Here is a 27,041-nt window from a genome sequence, read left to right as displayed (position 1 = left end):
GTATGTGCCTCACTTTAAGCATGTGAGTAGTCTCATTGACTTCAGTTGGACTCTCCACCGGCTTAAGTATTTTGCTGAATTGGGACCTACAGCAGGAAGGTGCTTTTCCCTTTTAAGGTTTGAAAAGAAAACATCTGGTGTTCTATCCAGAGTCTTATCCGTGGTCAGAGCTACTGCTGGGTATTATTTGAATTTAATTTACGGAAAATATATCCTAGTGTTGGAAGAAAGTGTCCTTCGTTGAAGTGCCTGTGAGGGGCATAAATAATGGCTCTGGCAGAAGGATAATTTTTAGTAAAGAATCTTTAGCTTGAATATTAACTACCCATGGCTGAAGATTATACCGTCTATGGCCAACACAGCAATATCTGCACTTGAAGCTACGGCGTGAGTACAGTAGTTGCACTTCTCTAATGGACCCCTTCTTGAAAGGTATTTCCTAAGAGTCATTTCCCTAGGATTGGAGAAGCTCCTAGGAAGTTAAGAGGAAATCTGTTATCTAAGGCTAGTTCCTTTCTGTGAGTGAACTATAATCCATTTAACAACAGCTTTAACTGTATCTTTGCATTTCAATAAGCCTTAGTTTTAGAGGAATTTTGTTCTGTTCAGAAATTTTAAATCCAGCTATTGTTCTTTAAAGGTTGCAATATTGTGAGATACAATGGATATATGGAAGTTTGCATTATTATCTGGCTTATGAAAACATTTTTGGGAAACAGAATATTAACTGTGATTTGAGAGTGAAAAATTCATTTAATGCTCAGGGTATCTTTTTCAAGGGCACCAGCTGAGTACACATTCTCCTAGGACTTCATATTCATAAGAAGCCTTCAGAAATCTTAGATAAAAGAAAATGCAATAACCCCTCACCCCATATACATATATGGAAATAACTGGAGATTACTTTTAAATAAAATTTCAAAGAGATTCTGGCACCCATCTTCTGTGCGGTTCTTGACATAAACAGGATTGTCCCCAAAAGCAACAACACATCTGTCTTGAAGATTTAGTGAAATTAAAGTAATCTCAATACTTCATTTATTTTCTTGTATAAACTACATGTCACCACTTCTAGGCACGTGTATGTTGAACATAAAACACAACTCACTGTCACAGTATCAACTCCGGATGCCTATATTAGTGGACATATTAGAAATGTCTATGATAGAGCTGGCAAAAGGATTTTAAAAAACCCACATATTAATGTAAATTTAAACTCAGATCCACCAACTCAAGGAAACTCCTGCTAGAACAGGATTTGAAACATGCCCTGAAGGATAACCACTACAGGCTGGATCAAACCAATAGAGAAAGTGAATTCCAGAGTATGTGCAAAGCATGAGTTATGAGGAGAGGCTGAGGGAGCTGGGATTGTTTAGCCTGCAGAAGAGAAGAATGAGGGGGGATTTGATAGCTGCTTTCAACTACCTGAAAGGGGGTTCCAAAGAGGATGGCTCTAGACTGTTCTCAATGGTATCAGATGACAGAACGAGGAGTAATGGTCTCAAGTTGCAGTGGGGGAGGTTTAGATTGGATATTAGGAAAAACTTTTTCACTAAGAGGGTGGTGAAACACTGGAATGCGTTACCTAGGGAGGTGGTAGAATCTCCTTCCTTAGAGGTTTTTAAGGTCAGGCTTGACAAAGCCCTGGCTGGGATGATTTAACTGGGAATTGGTCCTGCTTCGAGCAGGGGGTTGGACTAGATGACCTTCTGGGGTCCCTTCCAACCCTTATATTCTATGATTCTATGATTTCTATGATGTCTCGAATAAGTTTTACATTCGTTTCTATCTTGTTTTTATTCACATGAGGGAGGGGCTAGAAGGTATTCATTTTTCAAAAGAATGTTTATGGGGGGAAAATGTGTTCTTGTTTTCAATGAAATTATTTTTAAACATTTTGTTTAAATACCTGTTGGGGTATTTTATGTGTTGCCTATTAATACAATAATAATACTTTGCACATCTTTAGCGTGTCACAACCATTTAATAAGCCTAACTAAACCCATGTGATGGGGAATTACCCCATTTTAGTTAAACTGAAGCAGAAAAAAGTTAAGTGACTTATCCAATGGGACACACTGAATCAGTGACAGCCCTGGGAATGGATTCTGGGAGTCCTGACTAGTCCCGTTCTTTCAGCCTGTGGATAACAGTGCCTTTTGTTTTTCACGTGGGCTGCAGTTCTAGATGATGAGTTAGATGACAAATAACTTTGATTTTTTAGTGTAATAACTGCAGCAGTTACTGCTATAGCTATATTTATTTCAGATACTGTTTGTGTACAGTACATTGGCAGCTGTGCTGTGTAAAAGCTGAAACACTTTGTCTTGTTCCTTCTTTGACATCTTTTATAATCTCCTTTTAAAATTGTCTTTATTATTGATATTTAAGGTCTCATGGCTGCATCTTCTGATTTATAAAGTTAAGTTTCAGATGTTTGGACCTTTTGTTACATTCAATCTTAGTTGAGAAGAGGATTATGGATTTATATGATTTCCTGCATTCAGGACAATTAATCACCAATCCTATAAATCCAAGGATTTAATACTTTTGAAATTTCCAGTCAATTTATTCCAAATCTCTGTATACTTATACAGAGCTATTCATTTTTATTTTGCCACAATGCTCTAATTGTACTGTTAATAGCTGCAGAATGGCTGAATTGTATTGATTGTGTCTGATTTAAGGTGCTGCTCCTGCAAAATGTTGCATACAGGTAGATCCCAGTGCCTGCACAGAGCCCCATTGACTTTAGGGATTTGTCCATGCAATGCCTAGCAGGGTGGAGGTTGTTAGATTGTAAAGTGGAGGAAACTAGAACTTCTTCTGTGTTTGAAAGCACCAAGCACACTGCGGTCACTCAGAAACAACATAAATATGTGAATGTGACATTATTCAATGAAGTATATAACTAATTAATATGGTATATGTTTAGCCACAGGACCAACTCCTACTGTTGTGTAAGACATGTAAATGATCTGAAACATCCTTCCCCAGTGAGAAGGGTATTTCTTGCATCACTCAACCCTCCCTTATAACATCTCCAAGCTACTGTGATGTTTGGATCTGGCTCAGAACTTCATGGCTTAGGACCTCTGTACTATTAACAACTTTTATAAGATACCATACCTGACTGCAGTACGCGTCTCACGTGCACCCAGTGCTGAGGTAATGAATCGCTCACATTTGTTATATATTAGATGAATAATTCATGACTTTGTGGTTAAACAACTTTGGAGGTGTCCAAGGAATCAATGCTCACTAGTGCATTTTGATTCTTTTTTGCACAGCAGGTGTTCTTCTGAAAGAGCAGTATGTTGTTTACTAGATTAAAGTATTTAATTTTATAGGTAGAAATCCTGGAACCTTGTTTACAGAGAAGCTTGCAATCCTCTTTTGTCCATACCTAATCTAGCTGGGTTGACGCTTAAGATCTCCACCTGCACACAGTTTTTATATGCAACAATAGATGAAAGCCCACAGGAACACACTCTTACATATTTTCTTTATAGTCAATTCTTAAACTGATAATAGTGTAGTAATTGGATTGTGTTTAGACTTTAACTATATATATGCCATGAACACTAAAACTGATTTGTTAACGACAATGTATTTTAAATTGCTGTATTGTTTGCAAGTGAACAAAGAACCATTTCCTATTTGAAGGAGAAAGTCTAGTAAGTTTCCTGACAACATTAAGCAATGAACTTGACTAATTCTAAATCCTTATTAATTTAACATAATCCCACTAGTAGAGACACACAAATGTGGTGGCCATTGGTGTACCCCAACAAACTTTCCAAGGCTTTTATAGAAGAGTAAAGACAGGGTAGAAGGCAAGGGGCAAATTGTGGGTGGGGAAGGTGGTAATACTCTTGTAGTAGATGTTCCAAATCTTGATCACACATGATCATTGGGTTCAGCTTCCACACAGTGGGATCTAAATATATTGTGAGGTTTGCTAGGATTCTCAGGTGTGGTTTCCCTGCAGTGCTGCTTGGATGGCCTACTGGACTTTTAGGTTTTGGCTCCCCCTTGAAATGATGCAGATGCCTTGCTGGGCTCAGTACCTTTTTGGTCCAAGAGGAAAAAAACCCTGGTATCTCCGAGGCCCACCTACTCATGGTGTCAAAATTTGAGGCTGCCATTAGTAAGTGGTACAGATCTTCATAATATGATTGCCCCTTTCCTTTCTTACATGCTGTGAGGAGCAGGGAAACAGTTAATAATGTTGACATTTAAAGAATCCTCGTTACACACCTGAATTAATCCCTCATTGAGATGAATATGCTATTCCACACCTCTTAAAGGTATAATATAGTCTTAGATTCCCTGCTAGTTCAGGCATAGTTGTATGGGTTACATTTTCAAGGTCACATCAGCAGGCACATAGGCTAAGAGAGCTACAAGACAAATTTCTGTGTTCCATTCTAATTTGAAAACAACTAGAAAAAGTTTCCAAATTTTGCATGTGAATATTTGTTATGTTTAGGAGTAATAAAACAATCCAAACCACAAAACACTACCATAAGTGTCTGAAAAATTTCTTCCCCACCTACTTAGTTATCATCTGCTAACATTGTTGTGGCACCACAATAAAGTGTCACATATGGTTCAAAGGGCTGATCTTGGGATAGGAGTGAAACAGTAGATGTCTCAGACTCACTGTTTACATGCCAGTCCTAGAAAAATTTGTACCTGCTTTCCAGAAACAGTATAACTATACAAGTGCTAGCATGAAAAGGGCTCAAGTTTTCATGACATGATAAATATGCCCAAACCCTGTTACGCTGGTGCTTATACCATTACCAGCACTGTTGGAAAAGAGGCATAAAATTTTCTTGTATAGATAAGACAATTTGTCCTAAGAGTTTCTGAATAAAAACTGTGAGGAGTTCAGGATCTGACCACCCGTTTGGTTTTTTTGCCTCCAATAAAGAAAAAAAAGGCAGAACTGTCTACTTATTTTTTATTATATGAGTTCTCCTGTAGTCTAAAACCATAAACAAATCAGAGGCAAGATGGTAAGGAAGCCCTTTTTCTGAACCTTGAAAGCCAGATGTCCAGCCACAGACACAAAGGCCTGGGCTATGATTTCTAGCCAAAAAAAAAAAAAAAAAAACATTGAGAACACATATTGCTGAGTAGAAGAGTGCTAGTTTCCAAACTTGGCGTAAAGGGCCAAATAAATAAGAGTCAAGATTTATCGAGTGATGAACCCAACAGAATTGTATAAGATCTAGTTACAAGAAAAACTCAACAGATATATCAATTGTAATACACAGACAGTTACGTAAAGGCTCCCATCCCGTGTGACAAAGATTTTAAAACTGTCCAACTATAACAGCTACTATCATCTTAATTCAAAATCACGTTTTACTGGTTGACTGTTCTGAAGAGCTGCTGCTGTCTAGACTTTTAGAAGAATGTTCTCTTAAGACTTCCAAAGAACTAGTGATATCCAGACTTTCTGAAGAAATGGGTCTATACCCTTCTGTAGAACTGATGATATCCAAAGTTTTGGAAGAATGGGTGCTACAGCCATTTGAACTGGCATCTCTTATGATTATCTCCTGCATGGATCCGAATGTTAATGGAACAAAGCCTTCACTGTCAGTTGTGAGAACAATCCAGGTTGAACCTATGAGGACATTAAAATATCTATTTATTAACAATACTTTTTTTTGCAACTCAGTATATTTTAGGCATAAATAATATTACCCAATACTGACCCTTTTATGCAACACAAAATCTGAAAATTGAATTTTACAAGAAATGAACGTGTACTGTTTTGTCTAGCTAACCCTAGAGGTGAGATAAACTGGATTTTCTCTGAAAGAAAATACATGTATTGTTGTGTAATATGCTGTTGACTGAAAATTAGACAACAGCTGTGAAAAAGCCAGTTCTCTCAGGCCAACTTTCCCATCAGAAGCCAAAGCTACAACACATATATCTTGACACAACTTTAGATTAGGCATCGGGAATGAAATTCTGAACAACAAGATCCAGATGTGCCTTTTTCTTCTTTTCTGGTCTCCTGTTCAAATTAAATATTCATTGGTCAAGTCAACAGAATATTTAAAACAAGATAAAGCAATACGTAAACCAGTACTCAGTCTCTTACAAGTTATAAATAGTTATACATTTAGTGCCAACAGAGCTAAATAAGATCAGCTACCTACTATACTCTTGACATTTGAGTTAATATTTTAAGTAAAACCCAACCCAACTCCCAATTTGGCATAAAAGCCCCATCCTGGATACCAGGCTAGCCTTCTGGTCTCTCTGAGTGCAGCCCCTCTGATGTCAGGCCTTTTGCATTTATCTGTCCCTGGGTGGAATTCTGCAATTCTCGCACTCTTACACCAGGACATGAGCTATAGTGTATCAGCTATACACAACTGTGTATCAACTGTGGGTACCAAGCAGGTCTGACTGGGTTTGGCACCTATATTTCTTCCCTTGTGCGTGTCTCTGCAGAGAAAGGCAACAAAAAATGATTAAGGGTATGGAACAGCTTCCATTTGAACAGAGGTTAAAAGGACTGGGGCTGTTCAGCTTAGAAAGGAGACAACTAAGGGGGGATATGATAGAGGTCTATGAATATCATAAATGGTGTGGAGAAAGTGCATTAAGGAAGTGTTGTTTATCCCTTCACGTAACACAAGATTCAGAGGTCGCCCAATGAAATTACTAGGCAGGTTTAAAACAAACATAAGGAAGTACTACTTTCCACAACGCATAGTCAACCTGTGGAACTCATTTATTGCTGAGGGAATTCTGTGCCAAAAACTTAAATTCTCTACCAAAAAATTTAAAAATCTGCAAAATTCTGCATATTTTATTTGTCAAAATAACACTATATAATCACACCAGTTTCAATTATTTTGGTAATTTATTTCAAAATACCTGCCAGCAACTATGTCAGTAACAATACAGACAACAAAAAAAATCCCCACAGGAGTAGAGAGTTAAAGAAACCCCTATGACAACCAAGTTCCTGTTTCTCTGCCCCCTCCTCCCCAGAGCCCAGCAGTGGGGGCCAGACACCCACACTCCCTTCCCCTAGAGCCCAGCTGTGGGACGCCCGCCCCCCAGCCAGACACCTGTGTCCCCCCCTCAGCCCAGATGCAGGGCACCCCCCCAGCCCAAACACACTCAACCCCTCTATCCCGGAGCGCAATTGCAGGGCACCGCCCCAGCCCAGACACTGGCACCCCTTACCCCCCAGAAATCCAGAGAGAGAAACAGACTGATGCTGGGTCCTGGGCTTGTACTACGTTTCCTGCACGCTGCCTCCTTCCTCCAGGGCATGCCAGGTACTGCAACTGCTGGGAACTCTCCAGCTCCTCCTCCTCCTCCTCCCCCTCCCTTCAGCAGTGTCTTTGGGCTTGTCTACACTTACATTTTATAGCGCTCTAACTTGCTGGCTCAGGGGGGTGAAAAATCAGACATAGCCTTCTTTATTTGCGAGCCGGGCTCTGCTGGGTCCAGCGGCCCCTAGTGGCAGCCAGCAGCTCTGCAGCACATTTCTATGAGGGGCAAAAAGGAAATTCTGCGCAGAACATTAATTCTGCACAAATTGCGCAGTGGTGCAGAATTCCCCCAGGAGTAACTCATTCCAAGGGGATGTTGTGAAAGCCAAAAGTATGACTGGGTTAAAAAAAAACCAATGAGATAATTTTAGAAGGGAAAAATTCTTCAAGTCCCAAATCTCTGGGCCTGTTCCTATTTCATGTAATATTCTTATTAGTGTTACACTACATACATGCTTTCAAACTGTAAAAATGTTACTGGATCAGAGGTGTATACTTTTGCTAATTTTCACATCCAGTAAGCAAGTCTTTTCATATTTCATCTCATCACTTTTGCCCCCACAAAATAAAACTGATTTGAAAAAAAAAGTTAGTCCAGTAAGCACATTTCCCAGCTGCTCCATTTACTTCTATTATGTAACACATTACAAGAAATGTCACAAAAAGATTACAGTTTAAAAGCACATGAACTTTAATCTTATGCTTAATGCCTCATTTGAACCTCACTTTACGATTCAGGCATTTGAAGACACTATTACTAGTATGAGTAATATAGCCAGTAATATGGCTTATGTTCATTTAAAAAATGACAAAAACCATGATTTTTTTTCTACTGAAAAAAAGAACTTTTATCAAAAAGGCATGATTAGTTATATTGTCTAGACATAAAATAGAGGCCCTAGTCACTGGTGGTCATCAAAGATTCCAGGGGCCTCCTTGTAAAAGAAGTTATGTTAATCTCACTATCCTGGACAAATTTCAGTTTAGGTAATTAGATGCTGCATTTCCAAAATTTGTCTGCTTTTCCCTAGTGGACTTGCCATAAACATCTGTGTGCGCCACTGTGTGCTGTTCAATAATCACCATGTTTCACCAGAGAGATGGCTGCATCTCAGTGGTGGCTGAAGAAATAACTTGTTATAGAGTATAAAGGGTTTTTTTTTAATCTCTCAGTATTCAAGTTACCTTATAAATACAAAATTGTGTTAATAATCTTTCCTAGAATGTAGGCACTGGTGAATGATGCAGAATGATTTTATCTAGTCATAGGAATATAAAATATATCTGAACTCTAACCACCATGTACTGAAAAATCAGTACTCCTGAAAGTATGAAGCAGTAACCTCCATCTTTACCAGCTGCGAACAGCAACATGCCAATGGACTTTTCCTGCAGGTGTTAAACTCTAGTTGTTGGAAAATACTGTACAGAAAATTTCCATCAGAGAAACATTTCATATCTCAAAGATGTATGTTTTATATCTTTGCCACAAAGAAAACATCAGGTTGGATGTGGGGTATGTGTGGGGTGAGTAGATAATGGCAGAGAAGAAAAATTGATTTCTCCAGCCATTGTCAAACAGAAAAACAAGCATAACAAAATCCCCAAAGCTGCCTTTGCTGTGTTAAAAAAGAACTACAAAATTTGGTTATATGAGAGTAGATAATGAAGTTGACAGGTTAAAATATTGAACAGGGTTTCCAAGAGATGATTAATTCAGACAACCAGACCTGTCAGAATTCTCTTTGTAAAAGAGCTAAAAAGTCTGAATAAAAAAGGGGATAGATATGATTTTCCTGCACCACCACCTGTTAGTTAAAACAAAGGCAAATTAACATAACAAAGCTTTGAACAGGAAATCTAGATTTTAGGTAAAAAGGAACTAATTTTAATACAAGAAAATAAATTGGGTATGTTCTTAATATATTGTCATTGTTTTTTACACCTTGTCTTTTTTCTAAATAAGACTGTATTTGTTGCTAATGCAAACTGAGAATGTCACATATCTGAACTTCATTGTATTGGATGAACAGAACTTACCATGTTGCATTTCAACAAGAGAGAGACTGAAAATCTGCTGAACTATACTTAGACGGAGTTTACCATCACATAGAATAACAGCTCGCCTTTCACCTACCGCACTTCCAGAAAGTTGCTTCTGTGGATACAAGGAAGAAACCATTAGGTATGGCTGAGTATGTTTTAGTTACAGAGCTATTAAAATATGACAGTTTAATCAAAACACCATCACACAGATTTGTTTTCAACAATAGTGCCACTTGCAAAAATCAAATACTACATTTATCTGGACCAACTAGTTTGCAAGGGTTATGGCCTGAAATCCCTTTATTTATGATGAAAACATCAATGAGCAATGGTAGCAAAGTAACTAAAATATAAGGTTAGTGTGCATGCGGATGGAGGATGAGAGATCATGCCACATGGCTGACATGGAAACATGGTAGGAGTTCATCCTCACTTAGTCCAATTTTTTGTTGCTGTTTTTATTAATATTTGTTTATTGGCAACTTTCAATGTATGCCTTTCTGTAACTAAAACTGACTTTATTTCAGTCAGTTTCCCTTTCTTCTTCAAATGCAACAAGGCTTATTTAGCACATACCATAGGGGGAAAATGTTTAAACCCAAACAATTGTTTTCACTGACTTTTTAAAAAACTCATGAATTTATTTCTGTTTATTAATGGAGTTCGTAATTCCCTCCCCATCCCCCCACTCTCTAAGACTGAATGTAGTCTAGTCTACCTATAAGTACCACTGTCCAAATACAGTCTTCAGAACGTGTCTCCCACATGGCAGGTGAACAGGTTTTTAAATCTACCCAGAAGATAAGTCATTATCAAGGCTATGTACTGTGAGTGAATGTAATTTTATCCTACATAAAGTAGCCAGAGCACTTATAAGAATTTCCTGAGAACCCTTAATGTCTCTGTCAGGGAAAACATTACAAGGCGAATCCTGTCCCCTCTTCTGTGCTGTCGAAGGACGCACATTGAAAAAACAGTTCAGTTACATTTCATGTGGGAGCTTGGAGGTGCACAGGAGTTGTTTATCTAGCTACCACTGCCCCACAAAGCCACTTCATTGCCTGGGGTCGGGGAAGAGGAAAGAAGAAATCATTCTTTCATCGTTGCCCTTCTTTAAATCCACAATCTGGCAGTGCTCAGATAGCCTAGGTTTGGATGCATCTGAGTAGCAACTGACTCTAAACATGATATTGTGGTGATCCATGTTTATTGTGTCAATGATTTCCATAGTAAATATACTCAGTATACTGGTAAAAAGTTATATTTTCTAACTGTTAGGTTTCACACTAAACCTGTGATCTGAAAGGCAAACTGAGTTCTTTCCTTCTCACAAAATTATAAGTGAAGAAGGATCTACAGGACACATTGTGTACTTAGTTAAACTTGTGCAACCCCTTTGCATAGGCACAACTCAACTGGCTAGATTTCAATTTCAGATAGATCCAGTAAATCTTTGGTTTTGGATCCCAACAATTGTTTAAACTCTTAAAAAATTAATGAGGGTAGCAACTAAAAGTTGCCATCCATGGGAGTATGTTTAATTACCTAGAATTTTTAGGTGTGAAAAGCATTTCTTTTTAAATATGGAAGAGCACTAGAACTTAATAGAACTTCATCAGAAGGCCCTGATCTTGTAACTGAATCCGTATATGTGGACCCATGCACTGAAGTAAATGGGAATCCACAAAGGTGCAGGGGCTTGGATCTGGCTGTAGGATATGAGCATAAGAGAGAAGGTGGAGATAGTGAATAGCAGAAACTCATTAATAGGGAAATCATATCATTTACATTGTTTAAAATCTGCAGAATAATGGAACCATTGTTGGCATAAATTGAACCCTATTAATAGTGAAACTATAACATTATCTTTACTTCTTTTTTAAAATATGGCCCTATGTGCACTACGTGCACCAGTGATGAAAATAAAGTATGGATGAAAAACAGTGAAGCAATATACTTGTGAAATGGCAATATTTTTAGCTTAAAATCTTATGAGATGTCAAATATTTTAATCTTTTTTTATTTCCTATCAGGGAAATCTGACAATAGACAATTCTGTTAGCACCATGACCATAGATAGGGACTGGTATACAAGCTGGTAAAACACCTCTTCTGCATAGGAATTAAAGCCCCAATCCTTTTTATACCACATAGAAATTAAGGCCCTAATTAAATCCAACTGAATGTAATCGGATTTCTCATGTTTGTAAAGTTAAACACATGAATAACTGTTTGCAGGAGTGGGGCCTTATTGGGCATAATCTGGAATGAGACTCTTGCAGAGCTATACATTTTAAAGATATCTGTAATCTTAAAATATATGTCCACAAACAGATTTTACACTGAGCTTTCAGCATTAAAAGTTACCTGATAAGTGATGTTAATAAAAGAGGGCTCCTGAGAAGACGGGTATGCTGGAAGAAATTTCTCCCTGGATTTTAGAAGTTCTGTTAGCTCAGAAAGGTGATGCTGTACTTCTGTAAAATTGCCACATAATTTTTCTATGTTCTTAGATAAATAACTTGCTTCTTTTTCACCTAGCAGACTGTTATTTTTAGGAGAATTTGAAATTTCAGGAACTACATCCGCTTGTCCTTTTGGAGATGCTGGTCTGTTAGAAAATGCAGTAGGTGTTCTAAGCCCATGCAGGACCAATGATCGATTAATTGGTTCAACATCCAAAATTTCCAGAGCTGGAGGAAAATCCATGGAAATCTTTCTTTCTTCGATGTCTCTCACACTTGACAACAGGCGTTGCTCATAAGTAGGGCTTTTAATTTCTTCAATAAGTTTTCTTCTGCTACTAGGAGATTGAATAATAGCATGACCTGGTATCAGGAGTCCGCTACTTAGAGGATGAACTTCTGTAGAGAAAATTTCTGGTGGCTCTCTTTTCACAGGTATGTTCAAAAAGGCATTCAAACTGGAATTACCACTAGTTCCTGCAGATGCTGAAGAACCCTCTTCAAAACTTATTTCTTTGATCATCAAACGGATGACATACTTGTCTGACCTTGAAGATGGCAGAAATGCAGGGTCAGTGAATTTCTGCTTTCCAACTAAAATCAGTAACAATTTATCGGTCAGGAAGCATAAGCCCTTTGGTCTTTCACTTTTCTCAAGCTGAATTTGTTGAATATTGGGTAAATGGGATGAAGTCAAAGAATAGACCAAAATAATGTTACAAGTATTGGAGGCTACTGACACAGTATGAGTTTTATGATCAAAAGCCATTATGTCAGGGACCAGAATGCCTGGGATGCTGACTTTCCTGGTAGTGGTAACCTTCCTTTCAAAAGTCACCAAAATCAGGTGTGAAGAGTCCTGGCCGCTTCCTGTTAGATAATCCTTGTGCCTAAGATGGATAAGGGGACTGGAACTAAGTCTTTGTTTGCTGGAAAGGATATGGGTTAGATCCACAGGAGCTGATGAAGGAGAAGGTACTGAAACAATAGGCACAGATTTTTCTGAGTCTAGTGATTTTTTCCCCACATCTATGGAGAACTCTTCATCACCACATAACAAGGTAGACGGTGAAGGAAAAGAATTTGTTTCACCACCAGCTGGGACTTCAAACGCAATACCTGAATTTAAGCCACAGATCTTATCTAACGGAAGCTCAGTAGCAACAGCAACTTGGGAATCCAGAGTAGCTTCTACAGCACAGATGTAGCCTCCCACATCAAATACTGGGCAAAAGCAGCAAGCAATTAAAGTTTTCTGAGCATCATCCCATATGTAGGAATGAAGAGCACTGCCTATAGCAACTACTAAGCGATTGCCTTCCTTAGTCCAACAAGCGCAGTGGATGAGACCACTACCTTTTATATCAGCTTTAATTCTGGAGTTGTTGCGACGAACAGAATGTAAGACGGAGGCATCCCGCGTAGTAAGCACAGCCAAGATCTCTTTCTTTGGATGCCACACACAGCCCTGGGGAAGCACTGGAAATGGATCACCCGTTTCACAAATCTGAGAAACCAGGAGTTTATTCCTTTCTGACATGTTATAGCTCAGCTGCCAAATAGTGATGTGCTTTTTATGCTGAACAGCAAGCAGAGTTGTGGTGTCCGTAGTACATGGGCCCCAGTAAAGCCCATGAACATGTTCAAACTGACCAATAACACTCGAGTCACCAAACTTTGGTTCTCCATTGTGAAGGTGTAAAGCAGTCAGTATCACTTGCTTTCCATCCGTCCAGGCAATACCATGCACAGGGTGGATTGCCTGATACAAAGCATTAAGGCCAGTTCTCAGAAGTTTTCCTTTTCCCAGCTCCATTCTTTCTAGTGAGAGGCATCTGTAATTATTGAAAACAAGTGATACATTAATCTAGAGACTTTGATCACAACTCTGCAGTTAAATGCATTATATTGTATCAGGTAAGTCGGAGATGGAGAAAAAACCACTAAGTCATCTAACATATATCATCCTGCCAATGCAGCATTGTTCCTTTCAGTACATTTTCTAGTATTTGTATCTGTCCTGGGGGCAGTGTTGATATTCTCACTAAACTCCACCTGTCAAAGTTCAGGGTAACTGCACCTGCATTCCCCCTCTGTGGTCCAAAAAGGCCACTTGCTCTCAGACTTCCAGCCCCCAGGCTTCACCTCTCTTGGGTGGAGACCCGCATCTCCCTCCTGACCAGGGTTTTTCCAGGCTGCACAATTCTCTTCCTACACTGTGAGTTCCCCTGCGAGTCAGACAGCCAAAGGAGGCCTGCTTTGCTTCCTCCTCAAAGGTTAAAAACAGTATAATTGCCCATAGTTTAACTAGAGCGGGGTCAGTCAATTGCTCCTGTTTGAGCTGGAAGGCTGAACTCAGCCTGGTCACTATGGCCCACTTCCCCCCAGCCTGAGGTCAGCACTCTGCATGGTCGCAAGCCATACAGTCACACTTTTAGACAGCTATCTAAGGGTCAGGGCTCTTCCAGCCAGCTGGGAGCACCATTCTCTGCCTGTCTCCACTCCAGCAAGCAAAGAAAGTTTGCTGAAGGGGTTGCTCAGCAACCACCCACCTTCCTCTTCCCTTTGCAGGGGCAGAAATCAGTGGCTCTCTTATGTTGCTCCCCAGGCATCTGGAGGAGAGGCGGCAGCAGAGATTCCTGGCTGGGCTCTCTGGTCCAGTCAGCTCTTGTCCTGGTTTTGTGCCTCAGCATAATTTTGAATTAGTCATAGCTGGCTCTAATTGGCTAGTCGTGCCAACTTCACCCACAACATGGTTACTCCTATCAACAGACCAACTGCGTAAAGGAAAGTAGGGAGGCAAAAATATTGTGGTTCAACATACAGCTGTGAACATGACCAATAAAACACCATGTTTTAAATGTCTTCAAGAAACAAAAACAAAAATTAGCCTCTCTCATGTGCAAGCTGAGTAGAATACAAAACTAATAAAACACCATAAATGAATCATAGAATATCAGGGTTGGAAGGGACCTCAGGAGGTCATCTAGTCCAACCCCCTGCTCAAAGCAGGACCAATCTCCAACTAAATCATCCCAGCCAGGGCTTTGTCAAGTCTGACCTTAAAAACCTCAAAGGAAGGAGATTCCACCACCTCCCTAGGTAACGCATTCCAGTGCTTCACCACCCTCCTCGTGAAAAAGTTTTTTCCTAATATCCAACCTCAACCTCCCCTACTGCAACTTGAGACCGTTACTCCTTTTTCTATCATCTGCTACCACTGAGAACAGCCTAGATCCATCCTCTTTGGAACCCCCTTTTCAGGTAGTTGAAAGCAGCTATCAAATCCCCCCTCACTCTTCTCTTCTGCAGACTAAACAATCCCAGTTCCCTCAGCCTCTCCTCATAAAGCATGTGCTCCAGCCCCCTAATGGTGTTCAATGAATTCAGTTTTAATACTCGCATGTGTCACAAGTAAAGACATTTTTTACAAATGTGATTGTTTGATAGTGTATATTAAAGTCATTTTGAGCTGTGTGACAAAAGGCACTCAGTGTGCTGTCTTGGAGCTTTTTCTACAAGGCACGGCCTCCTTTTTATTTTTTTTTAATTTGTCTACAGAGACCAACGCAAACAGGACAGGGCAAACCAATCCTTTATATAATAGTTAATGGATTTAACCTCACAACAGCACTTCTGAGGGAGGCATTACAGTCTCCATCTCATAGATGGGGAAACTGAGGCTCTAAGGTTTGTGGCTTGATTTTCAGTGGTGCCAAGCACCTGAATTGCCCAAAGCAAGTAGGTGTTCATCATCTGTGAAAATCCACTAGTACCTTGCACAAGGCTACAGCAGAAATCTGTGACAGAGATGGAAGTGGAAACTAGTTCTTCTGTGCTTTAAAGACAAAGCCATTTTTCCTTTCACTCTAATTGCATAGATTAGTGGTTCTCAAACTTTTTCAGTGTAGACAGACTGTCTTATGGCTCACCGCCCCCTCATTCACAATTGCATGGACCAACTCTCCTCTCATTTGTGATCATATAACATCTGTGCAGCAGTTACTGCAATTGCTTACATGTAAAACTAATATTAGGAAAGTAATCTATTTTATTTATAATTTGATGGTATATTTACTAGGTAGAAACAAGAAGAGTTAAAGCCACGTTACTACCAAGCTCCCAAAGACTACCAGAAAGATCTATCACAGCGGAACAGTGTAGCTTTAGGACAGCATGCCATGAAACTGGTGCTCCCTGCTTCTGCACCACTCTTCTACTTAGGGCCACCCAATGTGAGTCTTGTTCACTTGTGTTGCTGGAGGGAACACTGGGCTCTTAATGATTTGTTACACAATATTCCTAGGGCTTGTCTACATTTAAAACGCTACAGCACCACAGCTGTAGCGCTTCAATGTAGATGATCCCTATGCCGATAGGAAGGATTCTCCCATCAGCATAGGTAATCCAGCTCCCGAAAGGTAGTAGCTAGTCGACAGAAGAATTCTTCCGTCAACCTAGCACTGTCTCCACAAGAACTTAGGCTGGCTTAACTACTCCGCTCAGGGGTGTGCATTTGTCACACAACTGACCACAGTAGTTAAACCAACATAATTTACTAGTGAAGACCAGGCCTTAGACCAGTTGTGGGAAGCCTGCAGCCCGCACATGGCCCACCAGGGTAATCTGCTGGCGGGCTGTGAGACAGTTTGTTTACATTGACTGTTCGCAGGCATGGCTGCCCGCCTGCAACTCCCAGTGGCCGTGGTTCACCGTTCCCATTCCACTGCCTTAGATACTAGGAAGCAGCAGCAACCATACAGCCCATCTAGCTCTACTAATCTACCTAACCTTCCACCTTCTCAGAATTCAGGTAAAACTGATCTCAGTCTTACTAAGTGACTAGCATTAACCAGTAAGACTAAAACTGCTAGCTGCTCATTCTTAAATATTCTGCATTACATGGAAACTTTGGTAGGTGATATTGACAGGTACCTCTTGCAAGAGAGATACTAACAGCCAGTCAAATATAATAAGCCACCTGTATACCATATGGACATTTCAGCCTGTTGCAGAGGTAAACAAGAAATTTTCACCTATCATCAACAGACCTGAAAAAATGTAGCACAAAAAATGGCCCATTAGTTTTATCTCCTTCCCTGTACCTGTCATCCTTCATAATAAACAGTACTGTATAATTGTAAGATACTGACAAACTATCGAGATTTATTTTGCCACTTTAAAAATGAGCATGATACAACAGATTAAGACACAGGATTAGCAACTCCTGTAATCTACCCCCAGCTCTGACTCTGTTGGATCATATTAAAGAAGTTCTGTATTAAAATCACAAATGAGTTTGATTCCCCATAGTTTAAATTCCAGGGTATTACTAATTAAGAAGTCTCTTGGTTTTTGGTACTGTTTCTCTCCCTCTATGTGTGAAACTTGCAAGCTGCTAATTGTGTTAGTACATTCTAAGACAGAGTCTGTTCTCAAAGCAATTCACAGAGAGAGAGACTCAAAGCAATACTCTAACAACAGAAACAGCACCCAGAGACTCCCCGCCCTTTTGTTGTATTAACAATTGTCATTAAAATAGAGATAGAGGATGTATGTGGATGGATGCTTGGTGTGGATAATAACTGAATGATCAGGGAGGTGCCAGCCTAAGAATCCAGTGTCCATAGGCTGAAGAAGGCGTCAAGTGGAAATAACCAGAGGACCCCCCGGTGGGCAGACTGGAATCCACCCAACAGCCTCAAGAATGGGAGAACCAAAGAACAAGATAACATCTTGGAGCCGTCAGGAATGTGCTATCTGCTGATTGATTCAGCAACAGCATGATGAAGCAATTCCCATAGACTGGCATAGGAAGAAATTCCTATAAAAATAGACTCTAAAAAGTGAGAACTTTGGGGGTCTGATTCTGCAAACCAACTTCCAGGAGCATCAGATGAGCATCTGACAAGGCCCTGCTCCCTCCTCATGTCCAGGCCACCTGGCCAGTGGCTTGGCATGAGCAACTCTAAGGCTGGTAACTATGATAACAACCTTGCAGAACCTGTGTGTGTGTATGTTTGTATGAATGAATGTGTGACTAAATATGAGATTGAATGGAATGTTATAACTATAACTAACTGCTTACTATGATTCTTTCTGTATTCACAATAAATGTAGTATTTTGCCTTTTTCCCTTTAATAAGATCCTGCTGGTTTTTATTTTATTGGTACAGCAACTCTGTAACCCTGAGTAAGTAACTTAGACCACCATTTTTAAATGTGGAAGCCTAAAGTCAGGCACCTAAATTGTACTCCTCGGGGAATTCTGTACCACTGCACATGCGCAGAATTTATGTCCCCTGCACATTTCTTTACTTCCCTGCAAAAAAATGACTCTCTGACAGGGAAACAAAGGGAAACCACAAGAGCAGTCATGAGACCCTCCCCAGCAGTATGTTTTAGGGGCCCAGGGCAGACAACAGAGAGGTAAATCACTGTGGACCAGGAGGCAGGACTGTGGAAGACTCGGCTGGTGGCTCCTTCCCATACCAGGCTCAGCTGCTAGTCCTGGCTGCGCTGGGGAAGACAGGGCTTCCTCTTCCCTTGCACGGCATCCAGGACCCAGTGAGATCTACCCCCAGATTTCTCTCCCAGCTGAAGGAAGCTCTGCAAACTCACCCCACCCTGCTTCCTGCACCCATCACTTCTCAGCTGTAGGGGGAGGGATCCCTGTACAGGGAGCTACTCCTCCATCCGCGCAACTCCCATTCATCCAGACCCCCTCATACCCAGACCCTCCTGCAGAGCCTCACCCCCGCGCTGAACTCAAACCACCTTGACCTGGACCCCCTGCAGGGTCCCATTACCACTGCACCCAGAAACACCCAACAAGCCCCATGCATCCAGATCCCCCCCACAGCCAGATCCCCCACTGAGCCGCCCGCACCCAGATTGCCCCACACAGAACCCTCTCAACCTACACCTAGATCCCCCCCACACCAAGCCCCTCCACCCTTGGATCCTGTCTTGCTGAATCTGCCTACCCACACCTGATGCACCTGGCACAGAGGGGAAGGGCTCTGGGGTTTTTCTGAAGCAGGCCTGGTCCTTACAGTGTGTCAGGGTTGGGTGCGAGAGTGATCACTTTAGATAAGCTATTACCAGCAGGAGAGTGGGGTGGGGGGAGAGAAAACCTTTTGTAGTGGTAAACACCCATTTTTTCATGGTCTGTGTGTACAAAAATATCCTCACTGCATTTTCCACTTTTATGCATCCGATGAAGTGAGCTGTAACTCACAAAAGCTTATGCTCAAATAAATTGGTTAGTCTCTAAGGTGCCACAAGTACTCCTTTTCTTTTTGCGAATACAGACTAACACGGCTGTTACTCTGAAAACTGCTGAGTCTGTGTCTCAAGGGGAGTTGCACAGTGATCTCCCACTGCTGTGCAGCCAGTGGTCTGTGCTCCCCAATGCCATACTGGAGCCTCCACATTTATTTGATAAATAAAATTTGCAGAATTTTACAATATTGTGTGCAGAATTTTTATTATTTTTGGCGCAGATTTTTTTTTTTTTTTTGGCACAGAATGCCCTTCGGCGTAAAACTGATTTTACACACTGGTTTGATTTTACACACTGGTTTGATTTTCAGAGGTGCTGAACACCCACCGCTTCCAAAGAGTCCAAGAGGAATCGGAGATGTCAGGCATATGAATTCAGGGTACTTATTTGGGTATCTAAATATGGGTTAAGGTGCCCAAGTTTAGGCTCCCATGTTTGACAGTGTCAGTCTTTACATCTCCCGGCCTCCATTTCCCCATGCGTCTGTGAACAGCAGCCAAGAACACACCTTCCCTGCCCTACTACGGCAAGGATCCTGGTCCCTGTGCCTACTATGAGGCACTGTTACTGTCCTGGGGACGAGCTCTCTGCCAGCGAGGGAGACTCCTTCCCACAAGCGCTTTCTCAGACTGTAGGTGCTGGGGCGGTGGGGACAGAGCCCACGCGCTGAGCGAGATACACCCCCTCGCCCTAGTACTCCATCACGGGACTACTGGCTGCCGGGCTGTACCCTGAAGTAGGCCACCCCCATGTCGCCTATATCCCCTGGGGCATCGGGGAGAGGGAGGGGAAGTTGGCAGGGACCGGACAGATTCGTAAACCCCTGGCCCCTCACAGCAGGGGGTGGGCAGGCAGTAGGAGGGGTTTCCTCTCTCCTGGCACCTCCCCCCCCAGAACTACACGCCCACACTGCCCGCCCCCGGCCCGCCCACACTACTTTCTCTGCCCGCCCGCCCGCCTTCTGTTCCCCACCCCTTCGCGGGCCCGCCCGCACTGCTTCTCCTCCCGTCATTTCCTTTCCGCCCCGCTGCCCTCCCACTCCCGCGCGGGCCCATGACCCCGTTTTCCTCCTTCTCGCTCCTCCCGCCCCCCACGCGCTCACGCCGCGCTCTCGGGAGCGGTCAGACATCGGCGCACCTGCCCGCCAGCGGCTCCTCTTACCCGAGCGGCTGCTGGGCCCGGCTCCCAGCGGGTGAAATGGCGGCGCTGGCAGCCGCAGACCGAGGCCCCAGCTCCGGCCGGAGGAGTGGGGACTGAGTCGTAGCACCAGGTCTCTCGCCTCGGGACTCTTAGCCGCTCTACCCCCACCCCTCGTCGTTTCTATGCCCCCTAGCGGCACTCTAGCCTCCTGCGTGAAGCTCTGTGATCTAGTCACGGACTCCTTGTCAGGGGAAAACTACAGCGCCCAGAATGCAATGGGGCGGGCGCGTGCTTTCCCCACACCCGCCCGCACCCCGGAGGCTCATAGGGGCGGAGCCGGAGTCAGTAACCCGCCCTCTGGCTCCTGAAGGGGGCGGGGCGGGGCTACTCTCCATCTCACAAACAGCAGCCTCCCCCTGCTGCTGGGCTTGGCCCGTCCTCCCCTCCTGAAGCTTCCACCCTAGGGACCTGCCCCTGGTGGATGGTGCGAGAGGCCAGGGCAGTGCCTCATGGTGCCATAGGTCCTCCATGTGCTGACCAGGCCTAGCGCCTGGCCTCGCCACGGCCTGGCCTCGCCACGGCCTGGCCTCGCCCCAGCCTGCCCGCGCCTCACGCTTCCCTGTGTTTCCCGTGGGCGCTTCACAGGCTGCATCAACAGGAGAGCACTACGGGTCCCTGCACACAGGCCTTGGTGGTGCAGTACTGGGGGTTGAACACAACATCAGGACTCTGTTATTGCATCTCACACAAGATAAAAGTGTAAAAAAGGACACACACCTGATTTATTTCTCCCCCTTTTTGGATCACCTTTAACGCAAAGTGGGGAATATAGGGAATGCAGCATCTTTGGTCCTGAATCCTCAGTCATAATATTACATAATACTTATATAGCGCCATCTAAGATCTCTACAAAGACACCTAAGTCTTACCCACACTTCCTGCAGTTGTAGACATTGCAACTTTGTCATCTCTAGACTGGACTGATTCAATGCAGTCTAGAGAATACACTTTACAGCCTTTTGAAACCTGAAGCAAATCCAAAATGTGGCAGCTCGATTGCTAAGTAATTTGCCACAAGCATGTTACATCTTTGCTTTGGCATCTGTGCTGGCAGACATAAAAAAGGTCTTAAATTCGCAGCAGAAAAGGAGGATGCTAAGAAGGCAAATGTGGTACAGACTCAGCATATCGAGAACAAAGTGAAACAACATGGCAAAGAATGTGAAGAGAAGAAAATCTATACCAAGGCTGGGAGTCTGAGTAACAAGGAAGACGAACTGGAAATTCTCATTGATGAGAAGAAATTTGGTACAATTGGGATTACTGAAACCTGGTGGGATGAGTTGCATGATTGGGATGTTAAAATCACTGGTTATGCCGTGTTCAGGAAGGAGAAAGTAAGTAAAGGGTGAAAGGATGGCACTCTACATTAAAGACAATATTACTTGTTTTAGAGTTACTGATAAATCAGAACCCCAGGATCTGTTATGCATATGAATCAATGTGGTGACAGCCGAGGAGAGTCTTCTGGTGGGGGTCTGTTACCGCCAAATCAACTAGAGAACAGAATGAGTTACTCCTTAAGCACCTTTCTGTAATGTGTGGAAAGAAAAATAGTGTTACTATGTGCTTCTTCAGCTTGGGAGGAAGACATATGCTGGAGGTCTCATGCAGCCCGTAGTAGAACATTATTCTAAAAGTTATAGATGATAATTTTCTAAAACAAAAGTTATTGTGCCTACTATGAGGTAACTATTTTGGACCTCATTATGATGGATAAAAATGAATTAATCATTGGACTAAAAGTTGGTGGTTACCAAATGACCAGTGATTGTGACCTGGTTACATTCAATAGGATAGAACAAAGGACAGGCCAAACCAGTAGTATACATTTAGTGCTTCAAAAGAGCTAATTTCCCCAAGATGAGGAAAATTATGAGCAAAATTGACTAGGATGAAGATTTTAGAGAGAAAAATGTGAATGAATATTGGGAATTTTTAAAGAAAAGTTTAGATAGCCAAAAAGCTATGATTCCACAACCAAGAAACAGGCAACTTTGACTAAAAGTCTATCCTTGTTCAATGGCAAAGTGCAGGCAACAATTAGAAATAAAAAAGCAATATATCACAAATGAAAAAAAGCAAAAATAGCAATTAATACAAATTAAAAGTTACAAAATGTAGACAATTGACAAGGGATGCTAGAGATATTAGAGCAGTGGTTCCCAAACTTGTTCCGCCGCTTGTGCGGGAAAAGCCCCTGGCGGGCCGGGCCAGTTTGTTTACCTGCCGTGTCCTCAGGTTCGGCCGATCGCGGCTCCCAGTGGCCGTGGTTCACGGCTCCCAGTGGCCGCGGTTCGCGGCTCCAGGCCAATGGGAGCTGTTGGAAGCGGCGGCCAGTACGTCCTTCAGCCCGCGCCGCTTCCAGCAGCTCCCATTGGCCTGGAGCAGCGAACTGCAGCCACTGGGAGCCACGATCGGCCAAACCTGCGGACACGACAGGTAAACAAACCGGCCAGGCCTGCCAGGGGCTTTCCCTGCACAAGCGGTGGAACAAGTTTGGGAACCACTGTATTAGGGAAAAATCCTTGGCTGGCAAAGCTAAGGACAATACGGAGGATTTTTTAAAGTTTCTTAGGAACAAAAGAAATCCTAGGAATGGTATGGGCCCATTACTAGATGGAGATGGTAAAATTATTAATAATGATGCTGAAAGGGCAGACATGTTCCATAACTATTTTTGTTCTGTATTTGGAAAGAAGCAGGATGATGTGCTTATATCACATGACAAAATACTTTCCAGTCTGTTAGCAACCGAGGAAGATGTTAAACCAGATTGACTATGGATAAACATTTTTATATTAGCAGGCCTGGATAACTTGCACCCAAGTGTCCTAAAAGAACTGGCTGAGGAGATCTCAGGCCCACAGATGCGAATTTTTAATAAATCTTGGAATACCAGGGATATACCAGGGGAGTGGCAGACTGCTAATGTTGTGCCAACATTTAAAAGCAGCAAGCAGGATGATCTAGGTAAGTATAGGGCGTTTAGCCTAACATCCAATTCAGGGAAAGTAATGGAAAAATTGAAACAGGATTCAATTAATAATGAATTGAAGGTTAGGAATATAATTAAAGCCAGTCAGCATGGTGTATGGAAACTAGGTCTTGTCAAATGAATGTGCTTTCATTTTTTCAAGAGATTACAAGTTTGGCTGATAAAAGTAAGTATGTAGATGTAATATCCTTAGACTTTGTAAGGTGTTTGACTTAGAATTGCACAATATTCTAATTAAAAACTTAACTATATACATTATCTAGAAAGCACATGTTAAATGGATTAAGAACTGGCTGACAGTCACAGATTACAGATAATTATTGAATGGTAGTGTTTCTAGTGGGGCTCTACAGTGACCACCATTTTCATCAATGATCTGGAAGTACATACAAAATCAATGCTGATAAAATATAGGGAGACACAAAGTTTGGTGGAGTGGTAAATAATGAGGACAGGGGAATCATACAAAGCAATCTGGATTTCTTGGTAAGATGGGCTCATTCTAACAAAAGGAATTTTAATGCAGCCAAATACAAAATTATACATCTAGGCAGGGCCATCCCTTGTGGGAGTGTGGGGCCCAGAACATAGGCGCCGAGTTTCTAATCTGCTGGAGGGTGTTCTGCCTGGCTCCGCCCCGCCCCCACTCCACCCCTTCCCACAAGGCCCCACCCCTGCCCTGCTTTTTCCTACCACTGCCTCTTCCCACCCCACCTCTTCTCCACCTAGTTCCACCCCCTCTCTTGAGCGCTCTGCGCCTTCACTCCTCTCCCCTCCTCCCCAGTGCCTCCTGACGCTGTGGTCAAAACATCTGATCTGCGGTAGGCGCTGAGAGGAAGTGGGAGGTGCTGATCGGGGGGGCCTGCTGGCGGGCAGGAGGTGCTGGGGGGAGGGGATGTTCTGGTAGGGGGGGGCTCTTCCTTATCCCCCCTCCCCACCTACCGTTCACCTCCTCACCCCACTTGTCCACCCGTCTCACCTCTCCACCCCCTCCTGCGGTGCCCCCCAAAGTCCGGGGCCCAGGACGGTCACCCAAGGATGGGTATCTGCATCTAGGAACAAGGAATGCATGTGATACCTACAGAATGCAGGACTGTATCCTGGAAAGCAGTCCTCTGAAAAGGATTTAGGAATCATAGTGGACAAGCAACACCATCAGTTGCCAGCCAGTGTGATGCTGTGGCTAAAAGGGCTAATGTGATTCTGGGGATGTATAAATGGCAATAGTGAGTAGGGAGTTGATTTTACCTCTGAGACCAAAACTGGAAGACTGTGTACAGTTCTAGTGTCCACATCTTAAAAGCTATGTTGAAAAATTGGAGAGGGTGCAGAAAAGAGCCACACAAACAACTTGACGACTGGAGAAAATGCTTTTCAATGAGAGACTTAAAGAGCTCAATCCGTTTAGCTAATCAAAAAGAAGATCAAGAGGTGATTTCATTACAGTGTGTAAATACAGGGAGAAAATACTGGATACTAAAGGGCACTTTAACCTTGTGGAGTATGGCATGACAAGAACCAATGGCTGAAACCTGAAGCCAGACAAATTCAATTTGGAAATAAGGCACAAATTTCTAAAAGTGACTGTGATTAACAATTAGAACAAATTACCAAGAGAAGTGATGGATTCTCTATCTCTGAATGTCTTCCAATGAAGACTCAATGCCTTTTTTTGAAAGATATACTTTAATCACACACGAGTTTTTGGGCTCACTACAGGGGTAACTGCTGTAATTTAATGGTTGTCAAACTAAATGATCTGTTGGTCCTTTCTGGCCTTAAACTTTATCTATGACAATCTATTGGTAACTGGATGGAATAGAAAGTGTTATTTCTGTCCTAGAAAGCTCAGAATAGCATGGGTGCTTCCTTCTTGACATGTCACCTCTTTCCTTCTGACATATTGCTTAGCTGAGATCAGCAGGAGTACTCAAGATGAATGCAGGGAAGAGGGTTTCCTCCTCCCCTTAATATGGCTATGGTGAAAAAGATTTGTCAAACAGCAAGGTCTTGCAGTGCAACTTGAAACTGGTCAAACTCCAGTCTGATCTCCTCAGCAAGCTCATTCCATAGCTGAGAACTGGCAATGGAAATAGACTGGAAGCAGTGGAAGGATTGGAGCAAAGGAGTGAGTTGGGCTACCATATTTTGCACAAAATAGTGATTCTTCATTGCAGCAGCTTTCAGAACTAGATACTATAAGTTATAATAAACCAGTCTTGAGGTGAGTAAATAAATTTCTAATGTTAAAAAAAATCTGAAACCTCAAATATCCTCCATACCCTGCCTCTCCACAAACACACATAGAAACCGCCCCCGCAACTTTTCAGGTTATCAAAAACCATCAAAAAGGGTACAAACTCCACTTTGTTTTCCCCTCTGCAGGTCACCTTTAAATGTAGAGAGGACAAAACATTTGTAGATGAACAACAGAGAACAATCCTGGCACAGAGATGAACGGGAAATTAAGTAGATGCATTCGTTTCTTCCATCTCTCCCCAAGATGGGAGGAATGGAGACAAAACCTGTTTGAGAGATTCTTGTCACTTTGTTTATGTTTTAGCTCTGAAAGGTGCCGAGATACCACAGTGTCATAAGAACCTGAATAGAATAGAGTAGAATGTGTAGAAGTTATGGTTTTGTGAGATTGATACTGGCGCAGTTGGGGACTGATGGGTATTTTCAAGCCATTGATTAATAAGAAAACTTTTGCTAACTTGTTTAAACAGGAAGTGTAGCTAGCCTAGCAAGTTTCTTAGCACTAGGCATTTAAGAGATTTCTACTGTAGTTTTTTTCCCTATATTTAAAGTAGTGTTTAGCCACTAGGGGGCTTTATTGGTCAATATCAGTTTGTTGAGAGAGAAACTAATTCATGAGTACAATCATATTTCTGTAACCTTACAGTGAATTGTGCTTAGATAATTTGCATACCTGTATTCTCCAAAACAACGGTTTGATGTATCCTTAGATTGAATGTTAATGGTAATATTCAGCAATTAAGGTTTTAGAACATTTTGTTTCTTCAGGCTGGGAGACCTCATTTTAACTGTGTGCCAGTAGATGTCTTCATATTAGGTATTTCTTTCTTCTTCTTCTACCTACAATTATATGAGTATTCAGTTTAAAAATTCAAAATATTTTTATTTTTTTAACATATACAATATCTTAAATGCAGAACTGTAAAACAAAGTCATATATGGATGAATCAAAGACCTCACAAAACAAACATTATAAAATATTTAACATAAACATTATAAAATATTTAAATGGTATAAACATTATCATATGTCATAACAAACATTACAGTATATTTACAATTGAAATTATATCAGATGTAAGATCAATAAACTGAAATGGAATTGTGTTAGCCTACCGGAGTGCTGAGATGCTATATAGTTAATAACATTGTTTCTCAGTTATGCAATTCCCTGAATTCTGGTTATGAGTATATTATTTGCATAACCACTGAATGGTTGTTTCACAATTACAATACCGTATGTAAATCCCCGTACTGTGATTGGCTGGCAGCCATTGTTAGCCAGTCAGACAGCAGTGATTTGCATAATCACTATGGTTATTTCTTAACAATTGTACTGCAAATAAGTAAATCTCTCTGCTCCCCTTGGTTCTTCTCTTCAGAATTTTTAATCTGTTTGCCAACAACATAGATGATGCTTCAGTTTCTTCTGACCTTCAGCTGATGTTGAAATTCTCCAAGATTTAC

The 27,041-nt window shown here is 41.9% G+C and overlaps 1 protein-coding gene across 3 annotated transcripts; it reads right to left on the bottom strand.

The window, feature by feature from the left end:
* Positions 1–1,005: 1,005 nt before the first annotated feature.
* LOC125634625 (WD repeat and coiled-coil-containing protein) lies at positions 1,006–26,314 on the bottom strand. 3 transcript variants are annotated; one of them, XM_048845633.2, is made up of 5 exons: positions 20,280–20,531; positions 14,386–14,610; positions 11,736–13,668; positions 9,363–9,480; positions 1,006–5,644 (listed from the first exon to the last, which is right to left on the bottom strand). In XM_048845633.2, the coding sequence occupies exons 3-5, from the start codon at positions 13,647–13,649 to the stop codon at positions 5,373–5,375; spliced, it is 2,304 nt and encodes a 767-aa protein (XP_048701590.2). In that variant the 5' UTR covers positions 13,650–13,668; positions 14,386–14,610; positions 20,280–20,531; the 3' UTR covers positions 1,006–5,372. The 3 variants fall into 3 exon arrangements, with proteins under 3 accessions (XP_048701590.2, XP_048701591.2, XP_048701589.2); XM_048845634.2 differs by lacking the exons at positions 14,386–14,610; positions 20,280–20,531 and adding an exon at positions 26,249–26,314; XM_048845632.2 differs by lacking the exon at positions 14,386–14,610.
* Between the last annotated feature and the right edge of the window lie 727 nt (positions 26,315–27,041).

Source organism: Caretta caretta, chromosome 3 (genome assembly GCF_965140235.1).
Source record: "Caretta caretta isolate rCarCar2 chromosome 3, rCarCar1.hap1, whole genome shotgun sequence".
Lineage (NCBI taxonomy): Eukaryota > Metazoa > Chordata > Testudines > Cheloniidae > Caretta > Caretta caretta.
The sequence above is the reverse complement of the archived record's forward strand: the minus strand, read 5'-3'. Positions and strand labels throughout refer to the sequence as shown.

Bases quoted from the DNA above. Each gene is read 5' to 3' on its own strand.
- LOC125634625 (XM_048845634.2), bottom strand. From the start codon at position 13,649: ATGGAGCTGGGAAAAGGAAAACTTCTGAGAACTGGCCTTAATGCTTTG. The intron at 9,481-11,735 runs GTAACTTTTAAT...TTGTATCCACAG, and splicing joins TTATTAACATCACTTATCAG to AAGCAACTTTCTGGAAGTGC. The intron at 5,645-9,362 runs GTAAGTTCTGTT...ATGTCCTCATAG, and splicing joins TCTTGTTGAAATGCAACATG to GTTCAACCTGGATTGTTCTC.